Source organism: Ranitomeya imitator, chromosome 1 (assembly GCF_032444005.1).
Source record: "Ranitomeya imitator isolate aRanImi1 chromosome 1, aRanImi1.pri, whole genome shotgun sequence".
Taxonomy (NCBI): Eukaryota; Metazoa; Chordata; class Amphibia; order Anura; family Dendrobatidae; genus Ranitomeya; species Ranitomeya imitator.
The window spans coordinates 266,679,559-266,697,051 of NC_091282.1; the positions used below are offsets into that span (position 1 = coordinate 266,679,559).

Consider the following 17,493-nt stretch of genomic DNA (forward strand, 5'->3'; position numbering starts at 1 on the left):
TATAATTGGGGGGTTTCCACTGTTTAGGCACATCAGGGGCTCTCCAAACGCGACATGGCGTCCGATCTCAATTCCAGCCAATTCTGCGTTGAAAAAGTAAAACAGTGCTTCTTCCCTTCCGAGCTCTCCCGTGTGCCCAAACAGGGGTTTACCCCAACATATGGGGTATCAGCGTACTCAGGACAAATAGGACAACAACTTTTGGGGTCCAATTTCTCCTGCTACCCTTGGGAAAATACAAAACTCGGGGCTAAAACATATTTTTTGTGGGGAAAAAAAAGATTTTTTATTTTCACGGCTCTGCGTTATAAACTGTAGTGAAACACTTGGGGGTTCAAAGTTCTCACAACACATCTAGATTAGTTCCCTGGGGGGTCTAGTTTCCAATATGGGGTCACTTGTGGGGGGTTTCTACTGTTTAGGTACATTAGGGGTTCTGCAAACGCAATGTGACGTCTGCAGACCATTCCATCTAAGTCTGCATTCCAAATGGCGCTCCTTCCCTTCCGAGCTCTGCCATGCGCCCAAACAGTGGTTCCCCCCCACATATGGGGTATCAGCGCACTCAGGACAAATTGGACAACAAATTGTGGGGTCGAATTTCTCCTTTTACCCTCGGGAAAATACAAAACTGGGGGCTAAAAAATAATTTTTGTGGGAAAAAAATTTTTTTTTATTTTTACGGCTCTCCATTATAAACTTCTGTGAAGCCCTTGGTGGGTCAAAGCGCTCAGCACACATCTAGATAAGTTCCTAAGGGGGTCTACTTTCCAAAATGGTGTCACTTGTGGGGGGTTTCTACTGTTTAGGTACATTAGGGGCTCTGCAAACGCAATGTGACACCTGCAGACCATTCCATCTAAGTCTGCATTCAAATGGCACTCCTTCCCTTCTGAGCCCTCCCATGTGCCCAAACAGTGGTTCCCCCCACATATGGTGTATCATCGCACTCAGGACAAATTGGGCAACAAATTTTGGGGTCCAATTTCTCCTGTTACCCTCAGGAAAATACAAAACTGGGGGCTAAAAAAATAATTTTTGTGGGAAAAAAATTTTGTTTTATTTTTACGGCTCTGCATTATAAACTTCTGTGAAGCACTTGGTGGGTCAAAGTGCTCACCACACCTCTAGATAAGTTCCTTAGGGGGTCTACTTTCCAAAATGGTGTCATTTGTGGGGGGTTTCAATGTTTAGGCACATCAGTGGCTCTTCAAACGCAACATGGCGTCCCATCTCAATTCCTGTCAATTTAGCTTTGAAAAGTCAAACGGCGCTCCTTCCCTTCCGAGCTCTCCCATCCACCCAAACAGTGGTTTACCCCCACATATGGGGTATCCGCGTACTCAGGACAAATTGTACAACAACTTTTGGGGTCCAATTTCTTCTCTTACCCTTGGGAAAATAAAAAATTGGGGGCAAAAAGATAATTTTTGTGAAAAAATATGATTTTTTATTTTTACGGTTCTACATTATAAACTTCTGTGAAGCACTTGGTGGGTCAAAGTGCTCACCACACCTCTAGATAAGTTCCTTAGGGGGTCTACTTTCCAAAATGGTGTCACTTGTGGGGGGTTTCAATGTTTAGGCACATCAGTGGCTCTTCAAACGCAACATGACGTCCCATCTCAATTCCTGTCAATTTTGCATTGAAAAGTCAAACGGCGCTCCTTCCCTTCCGAGCTCTCCCATCCGCCCAAACAGTGGTTTACCCCCACATATGGGCTATCAGCGTACTCAGGACAAATTGTACAACAACTTTTGGGGTCCAATTTCTTCTCTTACCCTTGGGAAAATAAAAAATTGGGGGCGAAAAGATAATTTTTGTGAAAAAATATGATTTTTTATTTTTACGGTTCTACATTATAAACTTCTGTGAAGCACTTGTTGGGTCAAAGTGCTCACCACACCTCTAGATAAGTTCCTTAGGGGGTCTACTTTCCAAAATGGTGTCACTTGTGGGGGGTTTCAATGTTTAGCCACATCAGGGGCTCTCCAAACGAAACATGGCGTCCCATCTCAATTCCAGTCAATTTTGCATTGAAAAGTCAAATGGCGCTCCTTCGCTTCCGAGCTCTGCCATGCGCCCAAACAGTGGTTTACCCCCACATGTGGGGTATTGGCATACTCAGGACAAATTGTACAACAATGTTTGGGGTCCATTTTCTCCTGTTACCCTTGGTAAAATAAAACAAATTGGAGCTGAATTACATTTTTTGTGAAAAAAAGTTAAATGTTCATTTTTATTTAAACATTCAAAAAATTCCTGTGAAGCACCAGAAGGGTTAATAAACTTCTTGAATATGGTTTTGAGCACCTTGAGGGGTGTAGTTTTTAGAATGGTGTCACACTTGGGTATTTTCTATCATATAGACCCCTCAAAATGACTTCAAATGAGATGTGGTCCCTAAAATAAAATGGTGTTGTAGAAATGAGAAATTGCTGGTCAACTTTTAACCCTTATAACTCCCTAACAAAAAAAAATTTTGGTTCCAAAATTGTGCTGATGTAAAGTAGACATGTGGGAAATGTTACTTATTAAGTATTTTGTGTGACATATCTCTGTGATTTAATTGCATAAAAATTCAAAGTTGGAAAATTGCGAAATTTTCATAATTTTCGCCAAATTTCCGTTTTTTTCACAAATAAACGCAGGTACTATCAAATAATTTTTACCATTGTCATGAAGTACAATATGTCACGAGAAAACAATGTCAGAATCACCAGGATCCATTGAAGCGTTCCAGAGTTATAACCTCATAAAGGGACAGTGGTCAGAATTGTAAAAATTGGCCCGGTCATTAACGTGCAAACCACCCTTGGGGGTAAAGGGGTTAAGTTAATTTGAGGGTCCTATATGACAGAAAATACCTAAAAATGACACAATTCTAAAAACTCAAAACCACAACCACAACACACAAGAAGTTTATAAACCCTTCAAGTGCTTCACAGGAATTCACGTCATTTCACAAAAATTTTACTTTAGTCTCACTTTTTTTATTTTCACAAGATTAACGGAAGAGGATGAACCACAAAATTTGTTATGCAATTTCTCCTGCATACACCGATACCCAATATGTTGGTATAAAACTGCTGTTTAAGTGCACGGCAGGGCTCAGAAGAGAAGGAGCGCCAATTGATTCTTGGAACACAAAATTGTTTGGAATCAATAGAGGACACCATGTTGCGTTTGCATAGCCCTAATGTGCCTAAACAGAGGAAACCTCAACAAGTGACCTCATTTTGGAAACTACACTCCTCAAGGAACTTATATAGAGGAGGGGCGAGCAGGTGCTTCCCAGAATGTTATATAGTGAAAATGAAAAATACATTTTTCCCACAAAAAATGTTGCTTTAGACCCCAATTTTTCATTTTCGCGAGAGTAACAGGAGAATATGGATCTATGGATCTTACAATGTATTGTGCAATTTGACTTGAGTACACAGATGCCCCATGTGTCGTAAAAAACTACTGTTTGGTGCACAATAGGGATCGGAAGGAAAGGAGCACCAATTGAATTCTGGAGCGCAATTATGGCTGAAATGGATTGTGAATGCCAAAACAGCTGAAACCCCCTCAAGTTACCCCATTTTGGAAGCTTCACATCTTGTGGAATTCATGTGTCATGAGCAGTTTTAACACTCAAGGGATTCACAGAATTGTATTACATTGGGTTAAGTTAATAAAAAAATATTTTTTTTCCACTAAAATGTTACTTTGGCTCCAAGTTTTCAATTTTTAAGACAGATAATAGGAGAAAGTGGACCACAAAATATGTTACGCAATTCCTCCTGAGTGTGCCAATACCTCATATGTGGCCAAAAACCACTTTTGAGGCACAGTGTAAAGCTCCTAAGGGAAGTAGCATTATATTATAGTGCACACTTTGCTGGAATAACTTGAGGGTGTAATGTTACATTGGCAAAACCCCTGAAGTGCAAGAACATCAGAATAATAATAATAATCGTTATTTTTACAGTCATGGCTAAAAGTATTGACACCCCTGCAATTCTGTCAGATAATACTCATTTTCTTCCGGAAAATGATTGCAAACACAAATTATTTGGTATTATTATCTTCATTTAATTTGTCTTAAATAAAAAAACACAAAAAGAATTGTCCTAAAGCCAAATTGGATATAATTCCACACCAAACGGTGGACAAGGGGGTGGACAAAAAAGGGGGTGGACAAAAGTATTGGCACTGTTCAAAAAATCTTGTGATGCTTCTCTAATTTGTGAAATTAACAGCACCTGTAACTTACCTGTGGCACCTAACAGGTGTTGGCAATAACTAAATCCTTGTGTGTACCACATTGAGCATGGAGAAAAGAAAGAAGACCAAATAACTGTCTGAGGACTTGAGAAACCAAATTGTGAGGAAGCATGAGCAATCTCAAGGCTACAAGTCCATCTCCAAAGACCTGAATGTTCCTGTGTCTACCGTGCGCAGTGTCATCAAGAAGTTTAAAGCCCATGGCACCGTGGCTAACCTCCCTAGATGTGGACGGAAAAGAAAAATTGACAAGAAATTTCAACGCAAGATTGTGCGGATGTTGGATAAAGAACCTTGACTAACATCTAAACAAGTTCAAGCTGCCCAGCAGTCCGAGGGTACAACAGTGTCAACCCGTACTATCCGTCGGCGTCTGAATGAAAAGGGACTGTATGGTTGGAGACCCAGGAAGACCCCACTTCTTACCCTGAGACATAAAAAAGGCAGGCAGGAGTTTTTCAAAACTTACCTGAAAAAGCCTAAAACGTTTTGGAAGAATGTTCTCTGGTCAGATGAGACAAAAGTAGAGCTTTTTGGGCAAAGGCATCAACATAGAGTTTACAGGAGAAAAAAAGAGGCATTCAAAGAAAAGAACACGGTCCCTACAGTCAAACATGGCGGCGGTTCCTTGATGTTTTGGGGTTGCTTTGCTGCCTCTGGCACTGGACTGCTTGACCGTGTGCATGGCATTATGAAGTCTGAAGACTACCAACTAATTTTGCAGCATAATGTAAGGTCCAGTGTGAGAAAGCTGGGTCTCCCTCAGAGGTCATGGGTCTTCCAGCAGGACAATGACCCAAAACACACTTCAAAAAGCACTAGAAAATGGTTTGAGAGAAAGCACTGGAGACTTCTAAGGTGGCCAGCAATGAGTCCAGACCAGAATCCCATGGAACACCTGTGGAGAGATCTAAAAATGGCAGTTTGGAGAAGGCACCCTTCAAATATCAGGGACCTGGAGCAGTTTTCCAAAGAAGAATGGTCTAAAATTCCAGCAGAGCATTGTAACAAACTCATTGATGGTTACCGGAAGCGGTTGGTTGCAGTTATTTTGGCTAAAGGTTGTGCAACCAAGTATTAGGCTGAGGGTGCCAATACTTTTGTCTGGTTCATTTTGGGAGTTTTGTGTAAAATGATCAATGTTTTGCTTTTTGCTTCATTCTCTTTTGTGTTTTTTCATTTAAGACAAATTAAATGAAGATAATAATACCAAATAATTTGAGTTTGCAATCATTTGAGGAAGAAAATGAGTATTATCTGACAGAATTGCAGGGGTGTCAATATTTTTGGCCATGAGTGTATATAGAGCTAACATATTCCGCAGCACTTTACAGTTTGCACACATTATCATCGCTGTCTGCTATGGGGCTCACAATCTAGAATCCCTATCAGTATGTTTTTGGAATGTGGGAGGAAACCGGAGTACCCGGAGGAAACCCACGCAAACACGGGGAGAACTTACAAACTCCTTTCAGATGTTGTCCTTGGTAGGATTTGAACCCAAGACTCTAGCACTGCAAGGCTGCAGTGCTATCCACTGAGCCACCATAAATGACCTAGTGGGTGCAGTGATAACATTGTCACCATGGTTGTATAACAGAACCTCACATCATTGGGCGATGAAGAAAAAATAATTACATTTTTACTACAAAAAAATTGTTTAAGACCCAGACTTTATATTGTCATGTGGTAAAATGGGTTAAAATGCCACTAAAATGTGTTACACAACTTTTGCTGAATGTGGCAATACTCAATGTTTGGCTGTACTGCCCTGCCTATCCACACAGCGAGGCTCAGGAGGTATGGAATTCTTTTTGACCCTTGGCCAGAAACAAGCAACAGTGAATGTTGATGAGTAAAAATTGTAGATCTGCCAGTGAAGTGCCCAGAACATTGTAGTACCTGTACATTCTTCCCAGCTCATGTTTCCGGAGACATCCACCAGTAAATTTGGCGGGCTCTTGTCATTACAGAAATGCCAAAAATGTGAACACTAACTGTGGTTTAGGCACACTGTGGGGTTCAGAAGTGAAGTGGACATTTGAATTTCGGAGCACAGAATTCGTTTGATTTCTTTTGGAGAGCGAAGAGCCATAGTGCTTTTCCTGAGCCTTTGTACCACCAGTAACGCGGAAGTCCCCTATAGTTCCATTGACAGATGACAGACCTAAGTGGAGACGTTATTTTACTTTTTAATCTTATCATCTTTTCCTGCCCTGATCGCAGATCTAATACTCTGCAGCATTTCAGGGCATCAGATCAGTGTCTCGCAAGCAGGGATGAGGCATGTCACCTCCTGCTCTTGAGCAGGAGCTTACAGGCCATCACCCCTGGTGACCCTGTGACCATCTTTCAGCCTGCAGTCATGTAGACAATCTGAACAACTTGATCACAATTGTGTTGTGTTGATGGGAGCATAGAGATAGCTCCCTCCCTCTACGATGCCCATCTATGTTACTGTCACTATTGACAGCGACATCAAAATGCCTGCGATCAGTGCTAGAACTGACCATGAGTGTTGCTGCAGGGTGTCAGCTCTCATATAGTGCAAAGCTTGATCCTGCGGGATCATCACGCAGTATCTTTATGGCAGTTGGCAGGAACGCAGCTCCCGCAGCACTGTACATATTTGGCACATGTCAGGAAAGGGTTAAACAAAATAATCAAGATGTGATACACAGTGTGCTGCTGTAAATTTTCTACCCACAGTTATGACCCTTCTTCCCTTCTTCGGTATACACACTCCATTCTCGTCAGTTCTGCATTCTATCCACTTTTATTGTCATGTTGCCAAAAACTTTTGAAAAGCAGCGATGACTCATCGGTATCAGGAGAATGTGGCATCATTCTGGAAAATGTTTCAAATTTTTGGGAAGTTTGCGAGATCTCCCGTTTTTCCAAGAGGTTTCAGGAGAGTTGGCAAATATGAAACTGTACAGTATTTAGGCTAATTCTAATCTTTATTCTTTTATTTTCTCTGTAAAATAATTAATTGAAAAATGTAGCATTGACAAGACCACTTTATAAAAGTATTAATTATTTTGACAAGAAGAGTTTGGTTTAATTACATATTATACCAGAACCAGAAATGATATTGACTCTTCATCCACTAACTGGCTGGATAATTTATCAATGAATCCAAGCATGACCATGTTTAAATGTCAATAGTACTTTGTGACTAATGGAAATAAATCTTGAGATGAATGTACAAGCAGAATCATAAAAGCCATGGAGATAGCGATATGCTGCATGAAAACAGAAAGCAGATTGCTTTATGCTAAGCACTTTTAAACTAAACTTTTAAACAACAGAGATAATTGGCTTTATTGGCTACAATTAGTATCTTCAAGAGACTAAGGGTACCGTCACACAGTGCAATTGTACCCCTTAGGAGCTCCATTCACACTGAAAGATTATCGAGAACAAGAGTTCCTAGGGACGCGCCTTAAACTATAGTCTTGCAGTCTAAACAGGCTGCCAATCATCTGGTGAATGGTTAAAACGCTCCTTCATCTGATGTAATGATCTTTTTGGTCTACAAAAGGATTACCATTATCAGTAGCACATCATTCTATGTTAGCAGGACTTAAGAATTCAAGACAAACGGCGCTAAATTACCTATTACAGATCATTCAGTGAGCAACTGAAGTGAGGTGTGCCTGTGTAATGAGGCTACTAACCTAAGTGCATTTACAACTGACAGCTAGTGACACTAAAACTGCCAATCAGCTACTTGTTGTTTTATAGCCTATTTATATATAGAGTAGTGTTATTCAAAAAGTATGGTGCAAAATTATATCCATTACTTATTTATGTACTGCAGGATATTTGCTGATTGGTTTTAGCCTAAAGGTACCTTCACACTGAACGATATCGCTAGCGATCCGTGACGTTGCAGCGTCCTGGCTAGCGATATCGTTGAGGTTGACACGCAGCAGCGATCAGGATCCTGCTGTGCCATCGTTGGTCGGCGCAGAAAGTCCAGAACTTTATTTTGTCGCTGGATTCCCGCAGACATCGCTGAATCGGTGTGTGTGACGCCGATTCAGCGATGTCTTCACTGTAATGTAAGTATGTAGTGTTTGTTTTCTTACATTTACAACGGTAACCAGGGTAAACATCGGGTTACTAAGCGTGGCCCTGCACTTAGTAACCCGATGTTTACCCTGGTTACCAGTGAAGACATCGCTGAATCGGCGTCACACACGCCGATCCAGCGATGTCCACGGGAGATCCAGCGACAAAATAAAGTGCTGGACTTTCCCCAGCAACCAACGATCTCCCAGCAGGGGCCTGATCGTTGGTCTCTGTCACGCATAACGATTTCATTAACGATATCGTAGCTACGTCACAAAAAGCAACGATATCGTTAACGATATCGTTATGTGTGATGGTACCTTTAGTGAATCAACCTGAGACAACTTATCAATGAAACAATGGAGTTCTTATCTGAGGATATGTTAATACACCCCTGAATGGAAGAGAACTGCTGCCTACCCTTCTGCCATGTCACAAATGGAAATCTCTTTGAACATTTGTATTGTATGGATAGTGTATCTTTCCATGTTAATAAATCTGTAAGCTGAGGATATTACTTTGAACCATCTTTTCTTGCATCACTATATATATATATATATATATATATATATATATATATATATATTCTTATCAATTGCTTGTTTGCTATGTTTTTGAAATGTGAGGCCGTGATGTATGTAGTAGGACACCATATGTGAATAATATCATAATGTAATAACATGCAGGTACTGAGTATGTCACCACGGAACAGACAGACCAACAGTTGAGGGGTTTATTAACAGGAATCAGGTTCTCCTCTCAGGGAGGACGCAGTGGGAAATAACTAGCAATAAAACAGTGCAAAAATATGGGAGTCAAACGATGTAACCGGAGTAAGCAAGATTTCTTGAGAAAAGAACACTTATTAGTCTGATGAGGACTTGCTTGAAGGGTCGTCTTCTCCAATGCAGTTGTCGTCCCTCTGTTGTCTGTGGGCTGAGTAGTCTCTAACAGCCTGCTGCCTGGGGTTTCGGGAGTTAATGTGGTATGCACAGGCTCTGAGTCTTTAGCTTTTACAGCACAGCCAGGAATCAGGGGCTCTGCCCTGTTAAGTCTCTGTACCAGGAATCACAGTCTTTGTACTTATACCGAGGAGACCAGGGGATAGAAGTCTCTTCTCTTTCTCCTGGAAACTACGGGGTTAAGCCTCTGCAGCCTGTTCTCCCCATGCAGCTGGAAGCAGGAAGTCAGACAGCCACTCTGCTGCAAGTCTCTGGATATCAGGCCGACAGTCTCTCTCTCTACAGCACGAACACACATACACTGAGCAGTTTCCTTAGTCACACTCAGTGGTCCTTGCTTGTCACTGCGATCACCAGGGCTGCACACAAGTCACTGTCTCTGCGCTGTCAGGGGAAGAGTCTTCTCAGATTATGGAGGCTTCCAAGTCCCCACTCTCACTCCAGCCTTAGTGCCCTCACGGGGAGCACTCTGTCACGGGGAGCGCGGCACTGCAGCCTGCTTCCTCTCTGGCACGCTGTCCCCTCTGTCTGGCGCGCTATGCTCTCCCGCACTTTTCTGACCACACCCCCATCTCTTCCTCCCTGCCCCAGCCGTCACATGGTCCCTTCTGTCCAGGGCAGAAAGTCTTCCCCCGGACAACCCAGCTGTCTGACTAAGTGGTTCCAGGTAAGGAGAAGGAAAAGCAACCTCCTTACATTTGATCTTACCAAGTCTAGAAAAGCCCTGAAAAATAGAAAGTGAAATGATCTTACAATCCTCATTTTGGGTTATGCAAGTGGCCTTATGAAAATTAACCAACCAGTCAGAGGCAACGGTATATGGCTCATGTGCCAGCTCTGTTTGGCTGCCTAAGCTACCGTATATACTCGAGTATAAGCTGAGATTTTCAGCCCAAATTTTTGGGCTGAAAGTGCCCCTCTCGGCTTATACTCGAGTCACGGTAGCGGTGGGGTCGGCGGGTGAGGGGGTGAGGGCGCTGAGGCATACTTACCTAGTCCCAGCGATCCTCGCGCTGTCCCTGCCGTCCCACGGGCTTCTGTGCTGCAGCTTCTTCCCCTCTTCAGCGGTCACGTGGGACCGCTCATTAGAAAAATGAATAGGCGGCTCCACCTCCCATAGGGGTGGAGCCGCCTATTCATTTCTCTAATCAGCGGTGCCGGTGACCGCTGATAGAGAAAGAATCTGCGGCACCAAAGACAGCTGTGACAGGCAGAGGGAGCCGGACGTCGGGACCAGGTAAGTATGTAATATTCACCTGTCCACGTTCCAGCCGCCGGGCGCTGCTCCATCTTCCCTGCGTCGCTCCGCTCTGAATGTTCAGGTCAGAGGGCGCGATGACGCATATAGTGTGCGCGGCGCCCTCTGCCTGATCAGTCAGAGCGGGGAGATGCCGGGACCGGACGCTGGGAGCTGCAAGCAAGAGAGGTGAGTATGGCATTTTTTTTTTTTTTTATTGCAGCAGCAGCGGCCATGGTACAGATTTATGTGGAGCATCTATGGGGAATATGAACAGTGCAGAGCATCTATGGGGGCACAGCCAAGGGGGAATATGAACGCTGCAGAGCATCTATGGGGGCACAGCCAAGGGGGAATATGAACGCTGCAGAGCATCTATGGGGGCACAGCCAAGGGGGAATATGAACGCTGCAGAGCACTATATGGGGCACAGCCAAGGGGGAATATGGACAGTGCAGAGCACTGTATGGGGCACAGCCGAGGGGGAATATGAACAGTGCAGAGCACTGTATGGGGCACAGCCAAGGGGGAATATGAACAGTGCAGAGCACTATATGGCACAGCCAAGGGGGAATATGAACGGTGCAGAGCACTATATGGCACAGCTATGGGGAAATAATGATCTATTTTTGTTTTTGAAATTCACCGGTAAATGCTGCATTTCCACCCTAGGCTTATACTCAAGTCAATAGGTTTTCCCAGTTTTTTGTGGCAAAATTAGGGGGGTCGGCTTATACTCGGGTCGGCTTATACTCGAGTATATATGGTACTTAACATATTATTTGTGTTACATGCTGTATAATGATGGAATGGTATACATTGCAAGACAATAATGAATATCTGAATCAATTTATCCTTTTAGTACATCTTATTGGAAAAGAGGGCATGGATGGATGGATGAATTAATTTGCATACCACCTATTTTTTTATTTATTTAAGAACAGGACCTTATTAATATTGACATTGGGGAATATTATGTCATGCTTTCCACATATACTGACACGACAAAATATCTAGCAACCTAATAACTCACAAATTGCCATCACTTTGAGTTCTGGTTATAGAGTCTAAAGTTTGTTTACTAGAAAATATTTATTGCTTTTAATTTTTCCTGGATTTAAGTGAAACTTTCCTGCATTCTGTAGCCTAAGAACAAAAAAATCAAAACGATAAAATGTGAAAAAAGAAATAAGGCATTGTGATCATACATCTTGGCTTATTAAAGCGTAAATATAGTTATTTGTTACGAGTTCATAGGTGTACAAAACGTTATATTAGTTTGTGTAAAGATCTCATATTTAGGCTGAAAGATTTGGACAAAAATATTTTTTTTCTTTTCTGTATTATGTTTTTAAACTTTAAGAAAGCTTAAGTTTCAGAAATGTATTTTAAACATTGATGATACAATTTAACTCCAGATAAAATCAATGTATCACAATGCAGAATTGCAGGGTCCTTGTCTTATGAGCTATAATATCAAAGATGCCTATACTAAATATGGTGTTCTGTGTAATGTCAGCTGTGGTTAGTGCTACACATAGAATTTTTTGGCTTTTTTTGACCACTGTAGTCAATTGTATATTGATTAACACATGTATAGCACATGCAACCATTGTGTGCTGATTCTTTAGCAAGATGTCAAAAAGAGAGACAAACTGAAGAAATTCACACACGTGACCTTAAAATGGCTGTCAATTACTTCTTTAAAAAAATCATCTCTTCACAGTCTAAAATGAGGAAAAATAATGTATCCCCAGTTGCTCGTTTTGTACTGTTGCTCAGGTACCTCTCTGGTCTTCTACCTTCTCAACTCAGACACGGACCTCTGTTCAGTAAGTGTCTGTCACTTGTCCGTATAGTTAACCTCTTTTAAAAAAAGATTTTTGTGTAATCATTGCAGCAATCATAGAATAAAATTGCTGTCTTTTAAATTAAACAGATATTGCATTTAAGGTTGGGTTCACACTTGCGAGAAACTCGCATGAGTCTCGCACCTCAATACCTGGCACTGCCGTTGGCACTCAGACCGGAGCGTTCAGCTACATAGAAATACATGCAGCTGCACACTCCGGTCCCGAGTGCCAGCAGCAGTTCCGGTTATTGAGGTGCGAGTCTCAGGCGAGTTTCTTGCAAGTGTGACCCCGGCCTAATGCAGATTTCATGTGTGTGTCTTTATTTAAGATTGGGATCACACATGCAAGAAACTCAGACATGTCTCGCTTCTTAAGCATGCGGCTGCATACAAATACATGCAGATGCACGCTCTGCTCCCGCGTGTCGGCGGCAGTGTCGGGTGTTACGATGCGAGACTCGTCCGAGTTTCTCGCATGTGTGATCCCGGCCTAGCTCTTTATGTACCATTTTATTATGTTTATTACTAAACATCAGGCTTGGTATTATCTATCTATCTTATCTATCTATCTTATCTATCAATCATATCTATCTATCATAGCTATCTATCTATCGTAGCTATCTATATATCGTAGCTATCTATATATCGTAGCTATCTATCGTATCTATCATATGTATCGTATATATCATATCTATATATCTATCTATTATCTGTCTATTGATATAGCTATCTAGCTATCAATAGATATATCTATATATAGATATATTGATAGATAGATAATATATATACAGTATATATCACTAGATAGATAGATATGGTTTAGATAGATATATAGATATGGCATAGATAGATAATAGATAGATAATAAATAGATAGATAGATAGATAGATAGATAGATAGATAGATAGATAGATAAGATAGATGTGATAGATATGGGATAGATAATAGATAGATAGATAAGGCTACGTTCACACTAGCGTTATGCTAGTGTGCGTCGGGTTAGCGTTGGGCGACGCAGCGGCGACGCACGCGTCATGCGCCCCTATATTTAACATGGGGGACGCATGCGTTTGTTTGTTGCGTTGTGCGACGCATGCATCTTTTTTGCCGCAAGCGTCGGACCAAGAAAACGCAACAAGTTGCATTTTTCTTGCGTCCGATTTTGCGGCAAAAAACGACTCATGCGTCGCAAAACGCAGCGTTTTTGCGTGCGTTTTGCCGTGTTTTTGCGTGCATTGTGCGTTGCATCGCCGATGCAGCGGCACACAACGCTAGTGTGAACATAGCCTAATAGATATGGGATAGATAGATAGATAGATAGATAGATAGATAGATACATCTATAGATAGATAATAGATAGATGATAGATATCTATCCTATCTATCTATCATTTATCTATCTATTATCTATCTATAGATATATCTATTTATCTATCATCTATTATCTATCTATCATCTATCTATTATCTATCTATAGATATATCTATCTATTTATCTATCATCTATCTATTATCTATCTATCTATCTATTATCTATCTATAGATGTATCTATCTATCTATCTATCGTATATATCTATTATCTATCTATCTATCTATCTCCTATCTATCTTTTATCTATTTATCGTATCGATCTATTATCTAGCTATCTATTGATGTATCTTTCTATCTGTGTGTAAACAATATTCTTCAATGGAGTATGTAAAAGAAGAGGTTGGACAAGAAATTACATCACAATTCTTTTTTATTTTTTGTATATCTTTATTTAGCTTACAAAAGCACACACAAATCCGCATGAAAAACGCGGATGTACGCAGCGTCCAACCTGCAGCGTTTACTGACCGTGGGGACGTATCCCAATATATCTGCAAACAGGAAATTACTTTTTTTCCTTCCCAGAAGCCAACTTTCAATTAGCTTTATTTAAAGTGACAAAAAAAAGCGTGCAATGAAAAAATGCATCAAAAACGCATGTAAAAAAAAGCATGAAAAATGCAGGTGACCTGCCAGTGACCTCAGGTGCAAATTTTACCTGCGTCAAATCCTGAGCAGATCCTGACGCAATCCTGACTGTGGAAACATACCCTAAAGCTACAACTTTACAAACACTTGCCTTAAATTGACAAGAAGTATGTTCTTGATGTTTCTTCACGGTCCGTTTTTCAAAACTTTTCATTTATTATGTACAACTGTTTTCCCCTTTGTTTTATGTATTTGACAGCAAGGAATGTCAGCCATTACTGCTCTGAAACATTGCTTAACTTACAGAAGCTGTGTCTAACTTAATAAAGGACTTTATTGTTAAGGTACCTTCACACTCGCAGTTTGGTCGCTGGAGAGCTGTCACACAGACAGCTCTCCAGCGACCAACGATGCCGGTAACCAGGGTAAACATCGGGTTACTAAGCGCAGGGCCACGCTTAGTAACTTGATGTTTACCCTGGTTACCAGCGTAAAAGTAAAAAAAAACAAACACTACATACTTACCTTCCGCTGTCTGTCCTCGGCGCTCTGCTTTCCTGCACTGGCTGTGAGCACAGCGGCCGGAAAGCAGAGCAGTGACGTCACCGCTGTGCTTTCCGGCTGGCCGGCGCTCACAGCCAGTGCAGAGAAGCAGAGCGCCGAGGACAGACAGCGGAAGGTAAGTATGTAGTGTTTGTTTTTTTTAACTTTTACGCTGGTAACCAGGGTAAACATCGGGTTACTAAGCGCGGCCCTGCGCTTAGTAACCCTATGTTTACCCTGGTTACCAGTGAAGACATCGCTGAATCGGCGTCACACACGCCGATTCAGCGATGTCTGCAGGGAGTCCAGCGACGAAATAAAGTTCTGGACTTTCTGCAGTGACCAACGACATCACAGCAGGATCCTGTGATCAAACTGAACGATATCGCTATCCAGGACGCTGCAACGTCACAGATCGCTAGCGATATCGTTCAGTGTGACGGTACCTTAAGTCTAAAGTCTGCATTATCTGGTTAGATTGTCTTCTGTGCTATTCCAGGCTCGAGGCTAGACAACCATTTCAAGAAAAGTGTCCATATTAAGGCCTCCATACCTGTACCTGCAGCAGTTCTGTTCTGCTACACTAGACTTAGATCACCATAGAACACTCAACATAGCTGAATAGCAAAATGTGCTTGTTTCTTTTTCTATAATACAAGTGTGATTTATTTAACAATTTTTTTTCTTTCTAGGAAGCGGTGGTCAGTGTCTGGATACAGTTCAGTGATGGCTTAGTGACACCTCTTGACATCTATGATCCCAAAGATTTCACAATATCTGCAACATCATTGGATGAGTCCATTGTGTCCACTCACCAAATAAATCCAGTAAAGTGGCCAACTGTAATAGCAGAAAGTGAAGGACAAGGTCCTTTGGTAAAAATAGACTTTATGATCTCTGAGGCTTGTCAAAAATCAAAGAGAAAAAGCATCCTTGCGGTGGGAAATGGTTATATAAAAGTGAAATTTGGGCAAAGTGATGCCATTTCTCCAGGTGAGACTGAATATGATGAGGAAGAAATAGAAAACCACACTAGTGACCGAAGGCAGAAAGTTTCAGACCCGGATCGTTATGGTAGTGATGGAAGGTATGATGGTTCTCTTCTCGAACGTGATAAAAGTGCCATAAGAAAAGGAAGCACAACTGCTAGATCTGTGATAAATGGCAGAATGGATGGCAATAAACTTTCTGAAGACAGTCCTTTGCAAAATATCCCAATAGATTTTACCAATTTTCCTGGCCAGGTGGATTTACCAAAAAGTAATGGTGAGATTGAAGATAATGACCTCCTAAATGCATCTAGAGGATTGAGTGACCTTGAGATAGGAATGTATGCTTTACTTGGTGTTTTTTGCCTTGCCATATTGGTCTTCCTTATTAATTGTGCAACATTTGCCCTTAAATACAGGCACAAACAGCTGCCAATAGAAGGTCAAGCTAACATGACTCATTCTCACGACTGGGTTTGGCTTGGTAATGAAACAGAGTTGTTAGAGAGCACACCAGATGTATCTCCGCAGCAAGATGAACATACTACTATCATAGACAGAGGAATCACCTTAGAAGAGAGTCATCATCTCTTTAATGGCAACTCCCAGAAGAACTTGCAGGGCCAAACTCATCAGCCAATGGAAGAAACAGAAAAAGCAATGAAAAACAAAAAAAATGATCCTCTACATTCCCCAACTTCAAAAAGAAAGAAGGTGAAATTCACCACATTCACCACTATTCCAGCTGATGACAGTTGCCCAACAGTCAACTCATTGTTGACAGCCAATGAGGATGATATTAAGTGGGTATGTCAAGATATGGATTTGGGAGAATCTAAGGACCTAAGAAACTATATGCAGAAGCTAAAAGATAAAATTTGACTTTGAGTATGGGGAATAAATGCCACTTATTTTGATGCTTTTGGTTTTTTAGGTCATGATATGATGAAAAAGTTGTAGAAAAAACTAAGTATGACAAAATAGATGCCAAAATGAGTGATGTTTTCCAAGGAACTCTGTATTAGGACTATCTGTACAGATTTTAAGACCTGAACAACTCAGCAAACGAATGTGACGCAGTGAGACACTTTTGTGAATAAAATTAAAATTTCAAATAAAGTGGACATACCAAAAACGACTTTTAAAAAAAAAAATGTAAAACTTGGCAAAAAAAAAAAGCAATTTTATATTTCTAAGAAAAAGTAACTACAGGATGGGAAGTAAAATGATATTTTCAGAAATCCAGGAAAAATTAAGTCTACTGCTTGTTCCATTTTATGTATATATGTATAATATTTGAGGAATGAAAAAAGTCCAAATTTTGTTGTTTTTTTTATTTCAAACATTTACATCATATAGTAATTATTACTAATCGAACTACCCAGCAGATTTCGATTTTTACTATAGTCTTCCCCTAAACAAACATTAAGTCCACTTATTAGACCAGTGAATGGTGTCTTATTGGAGTGGATTTAGCCAAAATAGGAAAAAAAAAATATTGTCATGCATTGTACTATGTTAAGTGTTATAATGTGAAATTCTGATTACATTTTGTGCAAACTCTAATTTCCAACACCAGCACAAGCTTTAGTTCTTCTAATG

General features: G+C 41.0%; 1 protein-coding gene across 1 annotated transcript in view; it reads left to right on the forward strand.

The window, feature by feature from the left end:
- The window catches only part of TMEM132C (transmembrane protein 132C), a 1,168,692-nt gene extending 1,151,634 nt beyond the window's left edge, over nucleotides 1-17,058 (forward strand). Inside the window, exon 9 of the mRNA XM_069756040.1 lies at nucleotides 15,595-17,058. Within this exon, the coding sequence (XP_069612141.1) occupies nucleotides 15,595-16,773 (1,179 nt within the window). The 3' untranslated portion in view covers nucleotides 16,774-17,058. The remainder of the gene's footprint in view (nucleotides 1-15,594) is intronic.
- The last annotated feature ends 435 nt before the right edge of the window (nucleotides 17,059-17,493 follow it).